This window comes from Mustelus asterias, chromosome 27 (genome assembly GCF_964213995.1).
Source record: "Mustelus asterias chromosome 27, sMusAst1.hap1.1, whole genome shotgun sequence".
NCBI classification, from domain to species: Eukaryota; Metazoa; Chordata; class Chondrichthyes; order Carcharhiniformes; family Triakidae; genus Mustelus; species Mustelus asterias.
Window position 1 is genome coordinate 43,046,311 of NC_135827.1, and position 21,714 is coordinate 43,068,024.

General features: G+C 46.5%; 2 protein-coding genes across 2 annotated transcripts in view; one reads left to right on the forward strand and one right to left on the reverse strand.

Annotated features, from left to right (window-relative positions):
* Positions 1-18,096, forward strand: part of LOC144479991 (myelin protein zero-like protein 2) — a 279,492-nt gene extending 261,396 nt beyond the window's left edge. Inside the window, exon 5 of the mRNA XM_078199142.1 lies at positions 18,087-18,096. The gene's annotated coding sequence lies outside the window, so the exon portion shown is untranslated. The remainder of the gene's footprint in view (positions 1-18,086) is intronic.
* tecta (tectorin alpha) overlaps positions 1-21,714 on the reverse strand; it is a 127,325-nt gene that overhangs the window by 31,930 nt on the left and 73,681 nt on the right. Inside the window, exons 15-19 of the mRNA XM_078199162.1 lie at positions 18,670-19,050; positions 17,270-17,553; positions 12,089-12,369; positions 10,675-10,785; positions 3,671-3,867 (exon numbers count right to left, since the gene is read on the reverse strand). Coding sequence (XP_078055288.1) covers positions 3,671-3,867; positions 10,675-10,785; positions 12,089-12,369; positions 17,270-17,553; positions 18,670-19,050 — 1,254 coding nt within the window. The remainder of the gene's footprint in view (positions 1-3,670; positions 3,868-10,674; positions 10,786-12,088; positions 12,370-17,269; positions 17,554-18,669; positions 19,051-21,714) is intronic.

The window sequence follows — 21,714 nt, forward strand, 5'->3', positions numbered from 1 at the left end:
AGATGCTCTCCCACTGAAAGATCTGACACCTGTCCAGGTTCATTGGTCAGTATCAGATCAAGTACAGCCTCTCCTCTTGTAGGCTTGTCCACATGCTGTGTCAGGAAACCCTCCTGAACAAACCTAACGAACTCTTCCCCATCCAATCCCCTTACCCTAGGGATATTCCAATCTATGTTTGGGAAATTAAAGTCTCCCATCACAACAACTCTGCTATTACTGCATCTCTCCAGGATCTGTTTCCCTATCTGCTCCTCCACCTCCCTGTTACTATTGGGTGGCCTATAGAAAACTCCCAGCAAAGTGACCGGCCCCTTCCCACTCTGAACTTCCACCCACAGAGACTCTGTAGACAATCCCTCCACAGCATACACCTTCTCTACAGCTGTGACACTATCCGTTATCAGCAGTACCACACCACCCCCTCTCTTGCCTCCCTCCCTGTCCTTCCTGAAACATCTGAATCCCGGCACCTGGAGTATCCAGTCCTGTCCCTGAGATATCCAAGTCTCTGTAATGGCCACCACATCATACTTCCAGGCATCGATCCACGCTCTGAGCTCATCCCCTTTATTCACTATACTCCTGGCATTAAAGTAAACACATCTCAATCCTTTGGTCTGAGCTCTCCCCTTCTCTATTCCCTGTCCATCCGCCCTCTTACACCGTCTATAACCCTTCTCTGTTTCCGAGCTACCTTCCTCACTCTCAGTCACCTCATTTTGATCCCCTCCCCCCAACCTATCTAGTTTAAACTCTCCCCAGTAGCCTTAGCCAACCTTCCCGCCAGGATATTGGTCCCCCTGGGATTCAAGTGCCACCCGTTTTGTGTGTACAGGTCACACCTGCCCCTAAAGAGGTCCCAATGGTCCAGGAACCTGAATCCCTGCCCCCTGCACCAGTCCCTCAGCCACACATTCATCCTCCACCTCACTCCATTCCTGTCCTCACCTTCCCGTGGCACAGGCAGCAATCCTGAGATTACTACCTTTGCTTTCCTCCTTCTCAGCTGTCTCCCTAATTAGAACCATAGAACCATAGAAAATTACAGCTCAGAAACAGGCCTTTTGGCCCTTCTTGTCTGTGCCGAACCATTTTAGGCCTAGTCCCACTGACCTGCACTTGGACCATATCCCTCCACACCCCTCTCATCCATGAACCCGTCCAAGTTTTTCTTAAATGTTAAAAGTGACCCCGCATTTACCACTTTATCCGGCAGCTCATTCCACACTCCCACCACTCTCTGCGTGAAGAAGCCCCCCCTAATATTCCCTTTAAACTTTTCTCCTTTCACCCTTAACCCATGCCCTCTGATTTTTTTCTCCCCTAGCCTCAGCGGAAAAAGCCTGTTTGCTTTCACTCTATCTATACCCATCAAAATCTTATACACCTATCAAATCTCCCCTCAATCTTCTACGCTCCAGGGAATAAAGTCCCAACCTATTCAATCTCTCTCTGTAACTCAGCTTCTCAAGTCCTGGCAACATCCTTGTGAACCTTCTCTGCACTCTTTCAACCTTATTTACATCCTTCCTGTAACTAGGTGACCAAAACTGTACACAATACTCTACATTCGGCCTCACCAATGCCTTATATAACCTTACCATAACACTCCAACTTTTATACTCGATACTCCGATTTATAAAGGCCAATGTACCAAAGGCACTCTTTACGACCCTATCCACCTGTGACGTCACTTTCAGGGAATTCTGTACCTGTATTCACAGATCCCTCTGTTCAACTGCACTCTTCAGAGTCCTACCATTTACCCTGTACGTTCTTCTTTGGTTTGTCCTTCCAAAGTGCAATATCTCACACTTGTCTGTGTTAAATTCCATTTGCCATTTTTCAGCTCATTTTTCTCGTTGGTCCAAATCCCTCTGCAAGCTTTGAAAACCTTCCTCACTGTCCACAACACCTCCAATCTTTGTATCATCAGCAAACTTGCTGATCCAATTTACCACATTATCATCCAGATCATTGATACAGATGACAAACAACAATGGACCCAACACCGATCCCTGCGGCACACCACTAGTCACAGGCCTCCACTCAGAGAAGCAATCCTCCACAACCACTCTCTGGCTTCTTCCATTGAGCCAGTGTCTCATCCAATTTACTACCTCCCCATGTATACCTAGCGACTGAACCTTCCTAACTAACCTCCCATGAGGGACCTTGTCAAAGGCCTTGCTGAAATCCAGGTAGACAACATCCACCGCCTTCCCTTCATCCACTTTCCTGGTAACCTCCTCGAAAAACTCTAATAGATTGGTCAAACATGACCTACCACGCACAAAGCCATGTTGACTCTCCCTAATAAGTCCCCGTCTATCCAAATATTTGTAGATCCTATCCCTTATCACACCTTCCAATAACTTGCCCACCACCGACGTCAAACATACTGGCCGATAATTTCCCGGATTTCTTTTGGAACTTTTTTTAAACAACGGAACAACATGAGCCACCCTCCAATCATCCGGCACCTCCCCCCTGAATACTGACATTTTAAATATGTCTGCCAGGGCCCCTGCAAGTTCAACACTAGCTTCCCTCAAGGTCCGTGGGAATACCCACTCTCTTTTCATGACCCCTTCCCCCTTCCTTCCCACATCAGCAGTACCAATATGTACCGCTACCTCTGGCTCTTCTCCCTCCCACCTCAGGATTTCTGGGACTCGCCCAGCGACATCCTGGATCCCGGCCCCAGGGAGGCAGACCACCATCCGAGACTCCCGCCTGCCTCCGCAAAATTGCCTGTCCATCCCCCTGACTATCGACTCCGGATTAACACTACCTTCCTCCTCTTTTCCTTAGCCCTCTGAGTTACAGGGCCGGACTCCACTCCGGAGACACGGCCACTGCTGCTTCCCCCAGGCGGGCTGTCCCCCCCAGCAGTACTCAGGCAGGAGTACTTGTTGTGTAGGGGCACATCCACCGGGGTGCTCTCAATCACCCGAGCTTTACCCTTCCTGGCCGTCACCCACTTGGCCTCCTCCCGTGGCCCTGGTGTGACCACCTGATGATAGCTCTTGTCTATCAGCTCCTCATTCTCCCTTAACAGCCTAAGATCCTTGAGCTGCAGTTCCAGCTCCCCAACACGGTCGCTCAGGAACCGCAGCTCGACACCCCCCTCACAGATGTGGATGTCCGGGAGGCCAGGTGCCTCCAGGACCTCCCACATACTGCACTGCGAACAACACACTGGCTTAACACTCATATTTCACCCTTTCTACCAAGGTACACAGAGAAAGGTAAATTAGAAAAGGAAAAAAAAAGTTCACCCCTGCTCGCCCTTTCCCCGAAGCCCTGTGAGCCAAAGCCCTTACAGCTCACACTCTACTCCCTGCTCACTCTGCTGCCCGCTCCCGACGCTGCCTGCTCAAAAGTGTGGCCTGCTTTTAAACCCTCCAAAAACCTTCCCAGGCTTCTCCTGGGACTACTTCCTGTTTTGGATTTTAAAAAAACCTCCAATTTTTTTACACAAATTTAACTGAAAAATAAATAAATAATTCACATGTACAAACACGCTGTCTTACCCTCAGCCTGCTCCTGTGGAACAATTAAGGCCTTTGGAGAGAGAATAAGGATTATGATTGGGGAAATCAATGACGAAATATTGGAAGTTTATCCGCAGATATGTTCAAAATTGGGGATGAGAAATCCTCACCTTCACAATGTTGCCACAGTTCCGATTGGTGTTGTTGATGTGAAAAGCAATGAAATCATCTCCTTCTGATCCCACACAGCGAAAATCATTAATTCGGACATCTTCACGCTCAAAGCCCAGCTGGTAAAGTCGGCATTTGGAAATATAAACCTCCATCTGAGAATATTTACAAACCACATCTGCTTGGACAATATCATCTGAGGAACGGATAAGAGAAACTCGACAGGTGGAGGAATCGACATTCAGCATCGTTAGAGTGAAGCCGCTGTGAACATGTTGAATGAGCTCTGGCCTTTACTGTGTCACCTGGACCCCATTCACCAGAAGCTTCTTGGCCTCAGAGAGTGGTGAGAATGTGAACTCACTCCCACAGGCCGTGGAGGTGTATTCAAACCCAGTGTAATTACACTGGGGAGAGGAGATATCAGATGCATTAATAAAGTGAGATGGAAAAGGGGGTTGAAGCGGAGAATTAAAAGCTGCCCAGACCCAGCTGGGACGATTGAAAAGCGGCGAGAGTTCGAGGTTTGGGGGGGGGGGGGGGGGGGGGGGGGGGAGGATATCGCGATGGGCCAGGAAACCGAATGTTGATTGGCTGCTTTGGGAATAAGTTATCAACTCTCAGATTCAAAGCAATATAAATATTAATAAAAGGTCCTGAGTGGCTACTGAGCTTTATCTTTTGTTTTTAAGTAAGGTTTATTACCAGTATGGTGTGTTAAGCTTTAATAGGACTTATCAGTATCATTAAGGTCTATTAACAGTAATAATTTTTATTAGTATGGACACAGTTTGTTCTCTGTGGCAAGGTTAACCAATAACAGGAGGAGAGGCAGGGCTGCTCTGAGCTGCATTGGCTGCATTCCCAGGATTCATCCCCGGATCATCATTAGTGCAAAGTGTCATCAACCACAGCAGCTTCAACGTGGCATTTAGGAACCTAGCAGCAGTTATCATCACTGTGGTGTATTTGCGAGGTTGCGAGCTTTATAGATAGCAAGTTAATAGAAACATAGAAGATAGGAGCAGGAGGAGGCCATTTGGCCCTTCGAGCCTGCTCTGCAACTCATTACGATCATGGCTGATCATCCAACTCAAGAGCCTAATCCTGCTTTTTCCCCATAACCTTTGATCCCATTCACCCCAAGTGCTATATCCAGCCACCTCTTGAATACATTCAATGTTTTGGCATCAACTACTTCCTGTGGTAATGAATTCCACAGGCTCACCACTCTTTGGGTGAAGAAATGTCTCCTCACCTCCGTCCTAAATGGTCTACCCTGAATCCTCAGACTGTGACCCCTGGTTCTGGAATTCCCCACCATCGGGAACATCCTCCCTGCATCTACCCTGTCTAGACCTGTTGGAATTTTATAAGTCTCCATGAGATCCCCCCTCATTTGTCTGAACTCCAGCGAAAACAATCCTAACCTAGTCAATCTCTCCTCATCCCTGGAATCAGCCTGGTAAACCTTCGCTGCACTCCCTCGAGAGCAAGAACATCCTTCCTCAGAAAAGGAGACCAAAACTGCACACAATACTCTAGGTGTGGCCTCACCAAGGCCCTGTATAATTGCAACAACACATCCCTGCTCCTGTACTCGAAACCTCTCGCAATGAAGGCCAACATACCATTTGCCTTCTTTACCGCCTGCTGCACCTGCATGCTTACCTTCAGCGACTGGTGCACAAGGACACCCAGGTCCCGCTGCACACTCCCCTCTCCCAATTTACAGCGATTCGGGTAGTAATCTGCCTTCTTGTTTTTGCTTCCAAAGTGAATAACCTCACACTTATCCAAATTATACTGCATCTGCCATTGATTAGCCCACTCACCCAACCTGTCCAGATCATTCTGAAGGATCTCTGCATCCTCATCACAGTTCACCCTCCCACTTAACTTGGTATCATCTGCAAACTTTGAGATGTTAATTTTGTTCCTTCATCCAAATCATTAATATGTTGTGAATAGCTGGGGTCCCAGCACCGATCCCTGTGGCACCCCACTAGCTACTGCCTGTCAATTTGAAAAGCACCCATTAATTCCTACTCTTTCCTCTCTACCAACCAGTTTTCTATCCATCGCAATACACTTCCTCCAATCCCATGCGCTTTAATCTTGCACGATAATCTCTTGTGCGGGACTTTGCCAAACGCTTTCTGAAAGTCCAAATATACCACATCGACTGGTTCCCCCTTGTCAACTCCACTAGTTACATCTTCAAAGAATTCCAACAGATTTGTCAAGCATGATTTCCCCTTCATAAATCCATGCTGACTCTGTCTGATCCTGCCGCTGCTTTCTAAATGCTCTGCTATAAAGTCCTTGATAATGGATTCGAGAATTTTCCCCACTACCGATGTTAAGCTTACTGGTCTATAATTCCCTGTTTTCTCTCTACCTCCCTTTTTGAATATTGGAGTGACATTTGCGACCCTCCAATCTGCAGGGACTGTTCCAGAGTCTATAGAATCCTGGAAGATGATCACCAATGCATCCACTATTTCTCGAGCCACTTCCTTAAGTACTCTGGGATGTAGATTTTCAGGCCCTGGGGATTTATCCGCTTTCAATCCCATCAACTTTCCCAGCACCATTTTTCTACGAATATTGATCGACCTCAGTTCTTCCCTCTCACTAAATCCTGCATCCTCCAACATTTCTGGTATCTGATTTGTGTCCTCTTTTGTGAAGACAGAACCAAAGTATGTATTCAGTTGCTCGGCCATTTCTTTGTCCCCTATTATACATTCCCCCGTTTCTGTCTGTAGGGGACCTACAGTTGTCTTCACCAACCTCTAAGGGGATTAGCACAATAGATGTGGTAATCCCTCTAAGAGTACGCAGGAAGAGAGGGAATGGATGACCACCAGACAATTGAAAAGAAACCAGCAGGTGGTGCGGGTAGCCCTCTCTCTCTCCCTCCCCTACTCCTCCATTCCCACTCTCGACCCAGGATTCACATCTGATTATTGATGGTTCTTGACTGCAGTCAGAGACAAATCCATGGCATCACGGGTGACTCAGCTCTGCTGGGGGTGGGGACAGGTCCTACTGGGAAAGGTTTAAACTAACCTGGGAAGGGTGTGGGAACCAGGAGATAACATGAGAGAGAAATACCAAGGGGCACAGAGCACTGGGGGAAATAGGTAGGTAGCACTAGAATAGGGAATTGTAACATGAGCAGCCTGGGAATGGAGGGATACAAACGATTGGTCTAGTTGGACCAAGGAGCGGCACAGGCTTGGAGGGCCGAAGGGCCTGTTTCCTGTGCTGTACTGTTCTCTGTTCTTTGTTCTTTGTTAACATCTACTGAGCGAGTTCGGCACTCAATCACCCAGGCTTGGCCCTCGTTTATGACCTCGCCGGGAACGATTCTCGCCAATGAGGATTAGACATCCTGCCCATGAACGGAGAGCAGTCGACTTCGCCTCACCTGTGGAACTGGAGGCCATTGAGGCTCCCCAGGGAGGCAAAGGGCAAGTGCCCCTTGGGCAATGCCAGACTGGCAGTGCCACCCTGACACCTGGGCAATGCCCACCAGGCAGTGTCGGGGGCGGGAACCCGCTGCCACTCTGCAGTGATCGGTGGGGGGAAGGCAGCAGGTCCGTGATCAGTGGGGGAGGGGGTTCCGAGATCGGTCTGGGTGGCGGAGGAGGGTTGGCGGGGGCTGTATCTCAGGCTGCGGGCCCCCGCGATTGCGGGGAGGGGGGTGCGGGGGGGAGTTGCTTCAGGCTGCCTGCAGCAGCAGGGGCCTGACAGCTCTCTCCTTTCTGTCAGACCCCTGCTACCGCTAATGCGCATGTGCAGCATCAAGGGGCAAGCATACGCGCACTACTTCCCTCTGCAGGCTCTTGGGTACATTAAGCCCCACGCACAGGCTTCTGCAGTGAGCAACAGACTTGCTCAGAATTTTGCAGACAGAATGCATATGGGGGTGGGGGTGGTGGGGATCTGAAAACGCGCTCAAAAGACGGATCTGAAACTCTCCCAATTTCAAGTCCGCCCAGCACTCAGAACAAAAATGGTAAAATCGCCCCAAAAGAGTAATTATAATGGACGGCTTCAATTGTCTGAGTATAAACTTGGATAGTGTGAAGGATGGAGAGGAGCAAACATTCCCAGAGTGCGTTTAGGGGAATTCTCTACAGCTGTACATTCTCAGTCCCATGAGAAGGGGGTGCTGCGGGACACTGCTGGGAATGAGGTGGACCAAGTGGATCCGGCGGCAATCATTCCGGCGACAGTGACTGTTGTATCGTAAAGTTTAGGCCGAGTCTGGAAAAGGACGAGGAATGATCCACAGTAAGAATAACTAACTGGGGGAAAGGCAGCTTCAATGGGTAAGAATGGATCTGGGCCGAATAAATTAGTGTCAAAGATTGTCAGGAAAAACGGTAGCTGATCACCGGGCTTCCTTCAAAGGAGAGAGAGCGCGGGCACAGTCGAGGAAAATTCCCTCAAAGAGAAAGGCAGGGCAAACAAACCCAGAGCTCCCTGGGTGGCAAAAAGATAACAATTGAGGTAAAGAAGAAAAAGTGTGTTTATGACAGAAAATACAATGGATCACCATGCTGAAAACATAGAAAACTCAGAGGGGAGGTGAAAAAGAGAAGCAAAGAGGGAGTGTGATAAGAGACTGGCAGCTCACAGAAAGGGGAATCTCAAAGTCTTCTACAGGCATATAGATAATACGGGGAGGTAAAAGGAGGAGTCGGGCGATTAGGGATGGGAAAGGAATTGATGCCTGGAGGCAGGGCATAGCGGAGATGTTAAATGAATATTTTACGTCTGTCTTTACCAAGGAAGAAGATGCTGCCCAGGCCACGGGTGAAAGAGGAGGTCATTCAGACACCAGAAGGATTTAAAATTGATGAGGAAGTATTGGATAAACTGTCTCTGAGTGAGGAGCATCCAAGGATAGAGTCATAGAGGTCTTCAGCATGGAAATAGACCCTTCGGCCCAACTTGTCCATGCCACCCTTTTTTTCAAACCAGTAAACTAGTCCCAATTGCCCACATATGGCCCATATCCCTCTATACCCATCTTACCCATGTAACTGTCTAAACGCTTTTTAAAAGAGAAAATTGTACCCGATTCTACTACTACCTCTGGCAGCTTGTTCCAGACACTCACCACCCTCTGTGTGAAAAAACTGCCCCTCTGGACCCTTTTGTATCTCTCCCCTCTCACCTTAAACCTATGCTCTCTAGTTTTCGACTCCCCTACCTTTGGGAAAAGATGTTGACTATCTAGCTGATCTGTGCCCCTCACTATTTTATAGACCTCTATAAGATCACCCCCAAGCCTCCTACGCTCCAGGGAAAAAAGTCCCAGTCTACCCAGCCTCTCCTTATAACTCAAACCATCAAGTCCTAGTAGCATCCTAGTAAATCCTTTTTGCACTCTTTCTAGTTTAATAATATCCTTTCTATAATAGGGTGACCAGAACTGCACACAGTATTCCAAGTGTGGCCTTACCAATATCTTGTACAACTTCAACAAGACGTCCCAACTTTTGGATTCAATGTTCTGACCAATGAAAGCAAGCATGCTGAATGCCTTCTTCACCACTTTGTCCACCTGTGACTCCACTTTCAAGGAGCTGTGAGCCTGTACCCCTAGATCTCTTTGTTCTATAACTCTCCCCAACACCTTACCATTAACTGAGTAAGTCCTGTCCTGGTTCGATCTACCAAAATGCATCACCTCACATTTATCTAAATTAAACTCCATCTGCCATTCATCAGCTCACTGGCCCAATTGATCAAGATCCTGTTGCAATCCTAGATAACCTTCTTCACTGTCCACTATGCCACCAATCTTTGTGTCATCTGCAAACTTACTAACCATGCCTCCTAAATTCTCATCCAAATCATTAATATAAATGACAAATAACAGTGGACCCAGCACCGATCCCTGAGGCACACCGCTGGTCACGTGCCTCCAGTTTGAAAAACAACCCTCTACAACCCCCCTCTGGCTTCTGTTGTCAAGCCAATTTTGTATCCAATTGGCTACCTCACCCTGAATCCCGTGAGATTTAATCTTATGCAACAACCTACCATGCGGTACCTTGTCAAAGGCCTTGCTAAAGTCCGTGTAGACAACATCAACTGCACTGCCCTCATCTACCTTCTTGGCTACCCCTTCAAAAAACTCAATCAAATTTGTGAGACATGATTTTGCACTAACAAAGCCAGGCTGACTATCCCTAATCAGTCCTTGCCCCTCTAAATGCCTGTAGATCCTGTCTCTCAGAATACCTTCTAACAACTTACCCACTACAGATCTGAGGCTCACCGGCCTGTAGTTCCCAGACAAAGTATTGATTTAATGTCATATCCATTGGTAAAAGGTCTGAATAGACAATTCAGGTTATTGATGTTTCGAATAGAGAGGCTGCTGAGTGGATCGTTTCCGACTGCAGAAATCAGTGTTTGCAGACTCGGTGGGCAGGAAACAGAAATTGGGAGTTTCCGAATCCTGAAGCTGCCTCATGGGACAACCAAACCCCTTTGACTCTTTGACCAGGGCCCCCTTCATTTGCATAAAGATGGTTTCTCTGTTAAATTAAGGGCAGATAGATTCATGAAACTGGGGAGCCAATCAGAGAGCTTGCAGCTTTTGAAGAGCTGCAGCAGAGGGTAAGTAGCTAAGAGGGCAGCTCGGAGTAAAAATGCCCCATCACCAACTCTGCACAAAGCTGGCAATGCCCCAGCAGACAGAACATTCTGGAGCTGGATTCGCCCAGTCTGAAAATTCCAGCTCTCTCGCCAATACTCCAACTCATTTCCACAGATCCCAAGGGGTGCTGATGATTTGGCAAGTTGTTCAAGGAAGGTTTCAGGAGCACAAGGAAATTCAGGGAAAAAGCTCCTACCTGAACATCCTTGCTGAAAAGGTTCCTACACCATTCCTATCCAGGCATTGAAGTTCACCTGCTTGGTGTTTAGTTTAGTGTTTCTAGCTAGTTTTTAGCAAGTGTTTCTGCACATTTACCGCTGTCTGGACTGGGCTCCTCTGGGCAACCACACAGATCTCCATTCCCCTGTCGACATAAACTATAGTTGGTGCAAATTCCTCCAGCACATGGATCATCAATCAATTCTGCTAAAAGCAAACAAACACAAATGATTAACTCAGCAAGCACCAGAAACATTATCTAGACAAACAGATCCAATGATATTCAGGAGTCTGTGGAAAGCATTGCAATCCCGAGACAATAACACCTGCATTGGCTTCTGCATCTTTATCTCAGAGTTATTGAGCCAGAGTCCAAACTGTGGACATTGCAAGTCATCAGGGAGGGGGAAGAGTTGCCTGAACACTTTGTTCCAGCGAGAGTCACACTACTGAGGTTAAGTTAACATTTAGAGTTGGTTAGTGTTCAGGAACCGAAAGGTGTGAGTGTGAGCCAGGCAGGTACGGGGTTCCAGCATGAAGAGATGGAGGAGACTTGGTTCTTGACTTCGGGCAACAGGTTTGAGATACTTGCTACCCATGTGGATGAGAACAAGGACAGCAGGGCTGATGGGAAGACTGACCATTGTGCAGGAGCCAATTTAAATGGGGGTGAGGAGGAAGTAATAACGTTAGGGAACAGTATAGTCATAGAAGATACTGCGCTCTGCAATTGCAACCAGGAGTTCTGAAGGTCTGGTGCCAGGGTTAAAGACATGGATTGAGGCTGAAGATGGAACTTGGAGCATCCAGTCATCATTGTACATATAGGAATCAACATCATAGGGTGACCAGGGCTGATGATCTACTGAGAAATGTTGAGGAGTTTGAGTGTAAATTAAAAAGCAGAATGTCAAATCTCTGGATTGTCCCTGAAACAACATATCAACAGGCGTAGATTGAAGCAATTAGTGAAGTCAACATGTGGTTCAAAGTTTGGTGTGGGAAGAAGTGATTTCAATTCCGGTATTACTGAGTAAGTGACCTGTGGAAGCTTTGATCCCACACTCAGTTTCAGGGGAAGACAACAACTCATAACAAATGAAAAGAAAATGCTGATTGGTTGGCAAGTAAACTCTGTCATTAGGAATGCTGGGATCTATTATTAAGAAAGCTAAAAATTGAAGGTTGTCAGTCAGGCTCAGTGTCCGGGGAGCTACATTTATTAACACTCAGAGCAGAAAGGACATGTACAGCTCATCACCACCTTCTCCAGGGAAACTGGGGAGGGGCAATCAATGAGACCTAGCCAGTGACACCCACATCCCTTGAAAGATTCTGTTTAAGTATTAACTATACCACATGAGCCATTGACAGCTCAAAGATCCAAACTGGAACCCTATATCTGAACAACCCCTGAACTTTGACCCAAGGGGGAGCTTGATCCCAATTCCAGGGAACATCAGAATGCCCCCAGACTCTGGTCTGCAATTTGTTACCAGCTCCTTCTTACAGCAGTTTTCCCGGCGAATCCACTCAGTGCTGAGGATTCCCCTTGAACGACACGCCTCCCCATACGCTGCCAGTGAACTGCAGATCTGAGATCGCTCATCCCAGTAACAAGTATCCAATCCACAGGATTTGTAAAATGGAATGGGGTCGATGAATCCATAACACGGCTGGAAGAAACCCTTCATTTCAGTGAGTTTCAGGCATTTTCCTTCATTCTGCAGCTGAATGATGTCCTGATTATCACAGGTCAGTGATAATGCAGTGTACTGGTCTTCATCACAGCTGTGGGATAGGAGGAGCTGTCAGTATCTTCACAAAAGAAATCATATTTCAGATTTGCATCCCAAAACCTCATTAATTAACACCAGCAGAGATGAGGATTGAGAGGGAATAGAACATAGAGCATTACAGCGCAGTACAGGCCCTTTGGCCCTTGATATTGCACTGACCTGGGAAACCAATCTAAAGCCCATCTAACCTACACTATTCCAATATCATCCATATGTTTATCCAATGACCATTTAAATACCCTTAATGTTGGCGAGTCCACTACTGCTGTAGGCAGGGCATTCCACGCCCTTACTACTCTCTGAGTAAAGAACCTACCTCTGACATCTATCCTATATCTATCACTCCTCAATTTAAAGCTATGTCCCCTCGTGCTAGCTATCACCATCCAAGGAAAAAGGCTCTCACTATCCACCCTATCTAATCCTCTGATCATCTTGTATGCCTCTATTAAGTCACCTCTTAACCTTCTTCTCTCTAACGAAAACAACCTCAAGTCCCTCAGCCTTTCCTCATAAGATCTTCCTACCATACCAGGCAACATCCTAGTAAACCTCCTCTGCACCCTTTCCAATGCTTCCACATTTTTCCTATAATGCAGCGACCAGAACTGTACGCAATACTCCAAGTGTGGCCGCACCAGAGTTTTGTACAGCTGCAACATGACCTCCTGGCTCCGAAACTCAATCCCTCTACCAATAAAAGCTAACACTCCATAGCCTTCTTAACAACCCTATCAACCTGGCTGCCAACTTTCAGGGATCTATGCACATGGACACCGAGATCTCTCCGTTCATCCACACTACCAAGTATCTTACCATTAGCCCAGTACTCTGTATTCCTGTTACTCCTTCCAAAGTGAATCACCTCACACTTTTCCGCATCGAACTCCATTTGCCACCTCTCAGCCCAGCTCTGCAGCTTATCGATGTCTCTCTGTAACCTGCAACAACCTTCTGCACTGTCCACAACTCCACCGACTTTAGTGTCATCCGCAAATTTACTAACCCATCCTTCTACGCCCTCATCCAGGTCATTTATAAAAATGACAAACAGCAGTGGCCCCAAAACAGATCCTTGCGGTACACCACTAGTAACTGAACTCCAGGATGAACATTTCCCATCAACCACCACCCTCTGTCTTCTTGCAGCTCGCCAATTCCTGATCCAAACTGCTAAATCACCCTCAATCCCTTCCTCCGTATCTTCTGCAATAGCTTACCATGGGGAACCTTATCAAACGCTTTACTGAAATCCATATACACCACATCAACTGCTTTACCCTCATCCACCGCTTTGGTCATCTTCTCAAAGAACTCAATAAGGTTTGTGAGGCACGACCTACCCTTCACAAAACCGTGCTGACTATCCCTAATCAAATTATTCCTTTCTCGATGATTATAAATCCTTTCTCTTATAATCCTTTCCAAAACTTTGCCCACAACAGAAGTAAGGCTCACCGGTCTATAATTACCAGGGTTGTCTCTACTCCCCTTCTTGAACAAGGGGACAACATTTGCTATTCTCCAGTCTTCTGGCACTATTCCTGTCGACAATGACTACATAAAGATCAAAGCCAAAGGCTCTGCAATCTCCTCCCTAGCCTCCCAGAGAATCCTGGGAGAAATCCCATCCGGCCCAGGGGTCTTATCTATTTTCACACTTTCCAGAATTGATAACACCTCCTCCTTATTAATCTCAATCCCGACTATCCAATAGCCTGTATCTCAGTATTCTCCTCGACAACATTGTCTTTTTCCTGCGTGAATACTGACGAAAAATATTCATTTAGCATCTCTCCTATCTCTTCAGACTCCACGTACAACTTCTCACTACTGTTCTTGACTGGCCCTAATCTTACCCTAGTCATTCTTTTATTCCTGACATACCTATAGAATGCTTTAGGATTTTCCTTGATCCTACCTGCCAAAGACTTCTCATGTCCCCTCCTGGCTCTTCTTAGCTCTCTCTTTAGGTCCTTCCTGGCTAACTTGTAACTCTCAAGCGCCCTAACTGAGCCTTCACATCTCATCTTTACATAAGTCTCCTTCTTCCTCTTCACAAGAGATTCAACTTCTTTAGTAAACCACGGTTCCCTTGCTCGACCACTTCCTGCCTGCCTGACAGGTACATACTAATCAAGGACACGCAGTAGCTGTTCCTTGAACAAGCTCCACATTTTAATTGTGTCCATCCCCTGCAGTTTCCTTCCTCAACCTATGCATCCTAAATCTCGCCTCATCGCATCATAATTTCCTTTCCCCCAGCTGTAACTCTTGCCCTGCGGTATATACCTATCCCTTTCCATCGCTAAAGTAAACGTAACCGAATTGTGGTCACTATCACCAAAGTGCTCACCTACCTCCAAATCTAACACCTGGTCTAGTTCATTACCCAGTACCAAATCCAATGTGGCCTCGCCTCTTGTTGGTCTATCTACATACTGTGTCAGGAAACCCTCCTGCACACATTGGACAAAAACTGACCCATCTAAAGTACTCGAACTATAGCTTTTCCAGTCAATATTTGTAAAGTTAAAGTCCCCCACAACAACTACCCTGTTACTTTCGCTCCTATCCAGAATCATCTTTGCAATCCTTTCCTCTACATCTCTGGAACTTTTCGGAGGCCTATAGAAAACTCCCAACAGGGTGACCTCTCCTTTCCTGTTTCTCACCTCAGCCCATACTACCTCAGTAGACGAGTCCTCATCAAACGTCCTTTCTGCCACCGTAATACTGTCCTTGACTAACAATGCCACACCTCCCCCTCTTTTACCACCTTCCCTGCTCTTACTGAAACATCTAAACCCCGGAACCTGCAACAACCATTCCTGTCCCTGCTCTATCCATGTCTCCGAGATGGCCACAACATCGAAATCCCAGATACCAACCCATGCTGCAAGCTCACCCACCTTATTCCGGATGCTCCTGACATTGAAGTATACACACTTCAAACCACCTTCCTGCCTGCCAGTACACTCCTGCGACGCTGAAACCTTATCCATGACCTCACTACTCTCAACCTCCTGTACACTGGAGCTACAATTCAGGTACCCACCCCCTGCTGAATTAGTTTAAACCCTCCCGAAGAGCATTAGCAAATTTCCCCCCCAGGATATTGGTACCCCTCTGGTTCAGGTGTAGACCATCCCGTTTGTAGAGGTCCCACCTACCCCAGAAAGAGCCCCAATTGTCCAGGTATCTGACTCCCTCCCTCCTGCGCCATCCCTGTAGCCACGTGTTCAACTGCTCTCTCTCCCTATTCCTCTCCTCACTATCACGTGGCACGGGTAACAAACCAGAGATAACAACTCTGTTTGTTCTAGCCCTAAGCTTCCACCCGAACTCCCTGAATTTCTGCCTTACATCCCCATCCCTTTTCCTACCTATGTCTTGAGTGCCTATGTGAACCACGACTTGGGGCTGGTCCCCCTCCCCCTTAAGGATCCCGAAAACACGATCCGAGACATCACAGACCCCGGCACCTGGGAGGCAACACACCGACCGCGAGTCTCTCTCGTTCCCATAGAATCTCCTATCTATCCCCCTAACTATGGAGTCCCCAATGACTAATCCTCTACTCCCCTTCCCCCTTCCATTCGGAGCAACAAGGACAGACTCTGTGCCAGAGACCTGTACCCCATGGCTTACGCCTGTTAAGACGTCCCCCTCAACAGTATCCAAAATGGAATACTTGTTATACAGTATAAGAATAGTAAAAACAGCCCTGGGGGGTCTGGAGAAGCTAAAATGGATAGGATGGTGTAAAAACAACTTTGGGATTTGGATAAAGAGAAGGATTTTGAAATCAATGTGCAATGGGTGATAGGAATCATCACTTTGTACAGAAGATTAGTTAGAATTTATTTCCAGATGAAACACAAAAGTTGACCAGAGCAAGATATTATTACACAAGATTAACGTTCACTGAGATTAAGAGCAACGTATTAGCATGGATAGAGGATTGATAACATAAAACACAATGTTGGAATAAACAGATGATTTTTAGGTTGGTTGGATGTAACCAGTGGGGGTAGCTAGTCGAATCAATCATTGTACCTCAGCTACCTACAATCTATTGTAATCACATGAGGGCACCAAGTGTAAGATATCAAAGTTTTCTGATGATATAAAGCTGGGTAGAATGATAAACTGTGAGGAGGATGAAAGGGGCTGATTGAGGAAGAAGTTGAAAGATAGTGTGAAATTATCCACTTTGATAGGAAGAGTGGAAAAGCAGAATATTTTTAAATGGTAAGAAACTAGTAAGAGTGATTTGCATTTTCTTGTAAAGTTAACATGCAGGATTTGTTAAATAAGGAGACCAAAACTGTACACAGTACTCCAGGTGTGGCCTCACCAGCACCTTATACAGCTGCAACATAACCTCGCTGTTTTTAAACTCTTTCCCTCTGGCAATGAAGGACAACATTCCATTTGCCGCCTTAATTACCTGCTGCACCTGTTAGATGTTAGGCTCACTTGGCTATAGTTTCCTCTTTTCTCGAACAGAAGTGTTACATTTGTGATTATTCGATCTAGAATATTCTAGATTATTCCAGCTCTAGAATCGATGGAATTTTGGAAGATTATGTCTAATGTATCCACCATCTTTTCAGCTGCTTCTTTTAAGACCCAAGCATGAGGACATCAGGTGCAAAGAACTTGACAACTTTGAGTCTGAGAGTTTTTCCATTACCTAGTTCCCTAGTGATTGTGATTGTTTTAAATTCCTAATATCTCCAAACTGCTAAACCTGCAGCCCTTTCTCTCACATGCACCCTGCCACCCAGGTGGGATAAAACTCCAGGTGCAGAGTATGGAATCTCCGAGAGGGGTCATGGATATTCAGACCGCATGCAAACATATATGAAACAGACTAAGAACTTTACCTGTTCTGCATGCCATTGGTTTTCCAGCTCTTTGCCAATTCCAGGATGGTTTTTGCTGGTTTTCCTCGTGAACTTAAGTCATCATCATTGGGGTTCCCATTAAAGTTTCCACACAAACCACACACTTTGTTCTGCAGCCGCTCCCCCATCCTGATAGACAGCAGATTAAACCAGTTGTATTGGATCTGAATACCTTGAATAGTATCAATGATCAGGAATCCTTCAGCAGTTGAGATCTTTGTTAATCCTGTGGCAACAGGAATTGTGACAGTGGTTCCATTCACCTGACAGACAGAACAATGCTAGTCAGTTTTTGAGAAGAGGCATGTTTCTCCTTCATCATCAGGGTCTATGTGTAGGATCTCGTCAATAGCTCAGTGAAAATTTCCATTCCCCTACAACCCCCCAAACACCCCCCCCCCCACCCCCAACCACCCCCCAATCACCCACGACCACCACCAGACCCAGACCAAACATTACTGAGACATGCAGATCAGGGGTTGGGGAGGGAGGAAATGACAAGGAGAGCCAGTCAGAGAAATGGGGATAGGCACAGAACAGATTGATTGAATGAGAAAGAGAGAGAGACAAGTGGGCGACAGAGTAATTGTTAAAGTGAATGAAGGAGAGAGAGAATTGAGATAATCGAGAGAAATTATTTGGAACAGTGAAACAACCAGTGAAGGAGATTCAATGTAAGATAGAGACACGGAGATAGAGGCATGGAGAGATGGAATGCAAGACAGATTGAGAGAATAAATGAGAACGAGAATTTCAGAATAAATTTGAGATTTGTGCAAGGGAAAGAACGTGACAGAGTTGGAGGAAATTCTGAGTCTGAAATGTGAGAGAGGAATCATTGTGAAGGAGCAAATGTGAGAAAGATCAAAGGGAAGTGTTGTATTTATGTCGTGTGTTTCATAAATTCAGGGCGTCTCAAAATACAAAAAACAGCCCAGACGGTTACTCCCTGGGTTATAGCCCAGACTGTTACTCCTGAATTACAGCTGAAAGCGAGTGAGTGTGACACATGGATTAATGTTTATGTGCAAATAAAATGAATGTTTGGGATAAAGGCAATTTGAGGTAGTGGTCGATTGTGAGAAAGCTGAGAAATAGAAATTTCAAAGTGAGAATGAACATAAAATTGAATCAATGGAAGAAGTGAAGCAATGAATGTAGGAAAGGATAAATAAATGTCAGAGAATAAAGAGAGTAAATGATTGCAATAATTACAGAGAATGAATGTGATAGTTTGAGAAAAAAAGGGAATACATGTATGAATGTGAGTGAAACAAGAGAGGAGAAAGAATTAGAGGAAAGAATGTCAGTGGATGATTGTGAAAAAGAGAACATGTGTGAGAGAAAGAAATTGAGGCTGAAGGAATGGGAGTGTTTACCTGCACAGTGCTACCCGAGATGAGAATCTGTTCCTCGTTGATATAAAGATAAACTGGGGAGATGACAGTCATGTTGGGTGAACTCCATTTGTCAAAATTTACGATCAATTGGAAAGAGATGTCTGGAAGTTTGTGACAGATTGTGGAAAGGACAAATGAGCAGGCAGCAGGAAATCGCAGAAAGGCCCCATCAAAGGTCTGGAAGACGCCTCCTCCAGCAGCAAAGCAGTAGGAGCCTTTATTACTGTAACAGCCCCGGATCCCATTGCGCAGCGAGCACGATTCCTCGCTCTTGCACTGACGTGAGTCACACTGGATCATGTTGCGTCCCATGCACCGACAGTGTTTCGAGCAGTTAGTATTCCAGAAAAACTGCCCTGGCTGGAAAATATAGAAACATTTTCAGGAAACCCTCAACTCAGGAAGAAGCTGCAATTCCAGAATAGTTTCACTTCTCAAACACACATAGAACATAGAACATTACAGCGCAGTACAGGCCCTTCGGCCCTCGATGTTGCACCGACCAGTGAAACCAATCTAAAGCCCCTCTAATCTACACTATTCCAATATCATCCATATGTTTATCCAATAACCATTTGAACGCTCTTAATGTTGACGAGTCCACTACTGCTGCAGGCAGGGCATTCCACGCCCTTACTACTCTCTGAGTAAAGAACCTACCTCTAACATCTGTCCTATATCTCTCACCCCTCAATTTAAAGATATTATCCCTCGTGCTAGTCATCACCATTTGAGGAAAAAGGCTCTCACTATCCACCCTATCTAATCCTCTGATCATCTTGTATGCCTCTATTAAGTCACCTCTTAACCTTCTTCTCTCTAACGAAAACAACCTCAAGCCCCTCAGCCTTTCCTCATACGATTTTCCCACCAGGTGACGTCACAGGTGGAGAAGGTGGTGAAGAAGGCATATGGCATGCTTGCCTTTATAGGACGGGGCATAGAGTATAAGAGTTGGGGTCTGATGTTGTAGATGTATAGAACGTTGGTTCGGCCGCATTTGGAATACTGCGTCCAGTTCTGGTCGCCACACTACCAGAAGGACATGGAGGCTTTGGAGAGAGTACAGAGGAGGTTTACCAGGATGTTGCCTGGTATGGAGGGGCTTGGTTATGAGGAGAGATTGGGGTTGTTCTCCTTGGAAAGACGGAGGATGAGGGGAGACTTAATAGAGGTGTATAAAATTATGAAAGGCATAGATAGGGTGAACGGTGGGAAGCTTTTCCCCGGGTCGGTGGTGACGTTCACGAGGGGTCATAGGTTCAAGGTGAAGGGGGGGAGGTTTAACACAGATATCAGAAGGACGTATTTCACACAAAGGGTCGTGGGGGCCTGGAATGTGTTGCCGGGCAAGGTGGTGGAGGCGGACACACTGGGAACGTTTAAGACTTATCTAGACAGCTATATGAACGGAGTGGGAATGGAGGGATACAAAAGAGTGGTCTAGTCTGGACCAGGGAGCGGCGCGGGCTAATTGTTCTTTGTTTCTCGTTTCAAGGCTTCATTCTATGATCATCTTGCTGGTGCCAGTACAGAGCGAGACTGCGGATAGTTGGGAACCTGTCTCGGGGGCAGGGAATTCATATGGTGTTCGTGGAAGTGGAAATGACTAGGGTTGGGAAGCATTTCCCGATCAGGGCCATTGTGATCTCCTGGACTCGTTTCGATCGCCTCAGGGGGTCGGAGAGGAATTTCCCAGATTTTTTTCCCCCATATTGGCCCTGGGGTTTTTCACTCTGGGTTTTCGCCTCTCCCTGGAGATCACATGGTCTGGAATGGGGGGGTGGGGGTGAGTTAATAGGTTGTAATGAACAAAGCATCGTAGCTGTGAGGGACAGCTCGGTGGATAGGATATTGGTATGTAGATAGGCTGGAAAATTGGGCGGGGATCCTGGATTCAGGATTCAATCCTGGACCGGGGAGCGGCGCGGGCTTGGAGGGCCGAAGGGCCTGTTCCTGTGCTGTATTGTTCTTTGTTCTTTGTTCATACCAGGCAACATCCTGGTAAATCTCCTCTGCACCCTTTCCAACACTTCCACATCTTTCCTATAATACGGCGACCAGAACTGTACGCAATACTCCAAATGCGGCCGCACCGGAGTTTTGTACAGTTGCAGCATGACCTCCTGGCTCCGAAACTCAATCCCTCTACCAATAAAAGCTAACACACCGTACGCCTTCTTAACAACCCTATCAACCTGGGTGCCAACTTTCAGGGATCTATGCACATGGACACCCAGATCCCTCTGTTCATCCACACTACCAAGTATCTTACCATTAGCCCAGTACTCTGTATTCCTGTTACTCCTTCCAAAGTGAATCACCTCACACTTTTCCGCATTAAACTCCATTTGCCACCTCTCATCCCAGCTCTGCAGCATATCTATGTCCCTCTAGAACATAGAACATAGAACAGTACAGCACAGAACAGGCCCTTCGGCCCACGATGTTGTGCCGAGTTTTATCTGAAACCAAGATCAAGCTATCCCACTCCCTATTATCCTGGTGTGCTCCATGTGCCTATCCAATAACCGCTTAATAATAACCCTCTGTAATCTGCCACTTCCCTCCGCACTGTCTACAACTCCACCGACTTTAGTGTCATCCGCAAATTTACTAACCCATCCTTCCACGCCCTCATCCAGGTCATTAATAAAAATGACAAACAGCAGTGGCCCCAAAACAGATCCTTGTGGTACACCACTAGTAGCTGAACTCCAGGATGAATATTTCCCATCAACCACCACCCTTTGTTTTCTGACAGCTCACCAATTCCTGATCCAAACCACTAAATCACCCTCAATCCCATGTGTCCGTATTTTCTGCAAAAGCTTACCACGGGAAACCGTGGCACAAAGGAAGATGATTATAGTTAATGGAGGTCAATTATCTCAGGAATTCCTCAGTGACTACGCGCTTTTCAATACCATTCATGACTTCTCCCATATCAAAGCACTCAATGTCTGCAGGCAGCAACAGCTGGACGTTTTTTACACAGAGGGTGGTGGGGGCCTGGAATGCGCT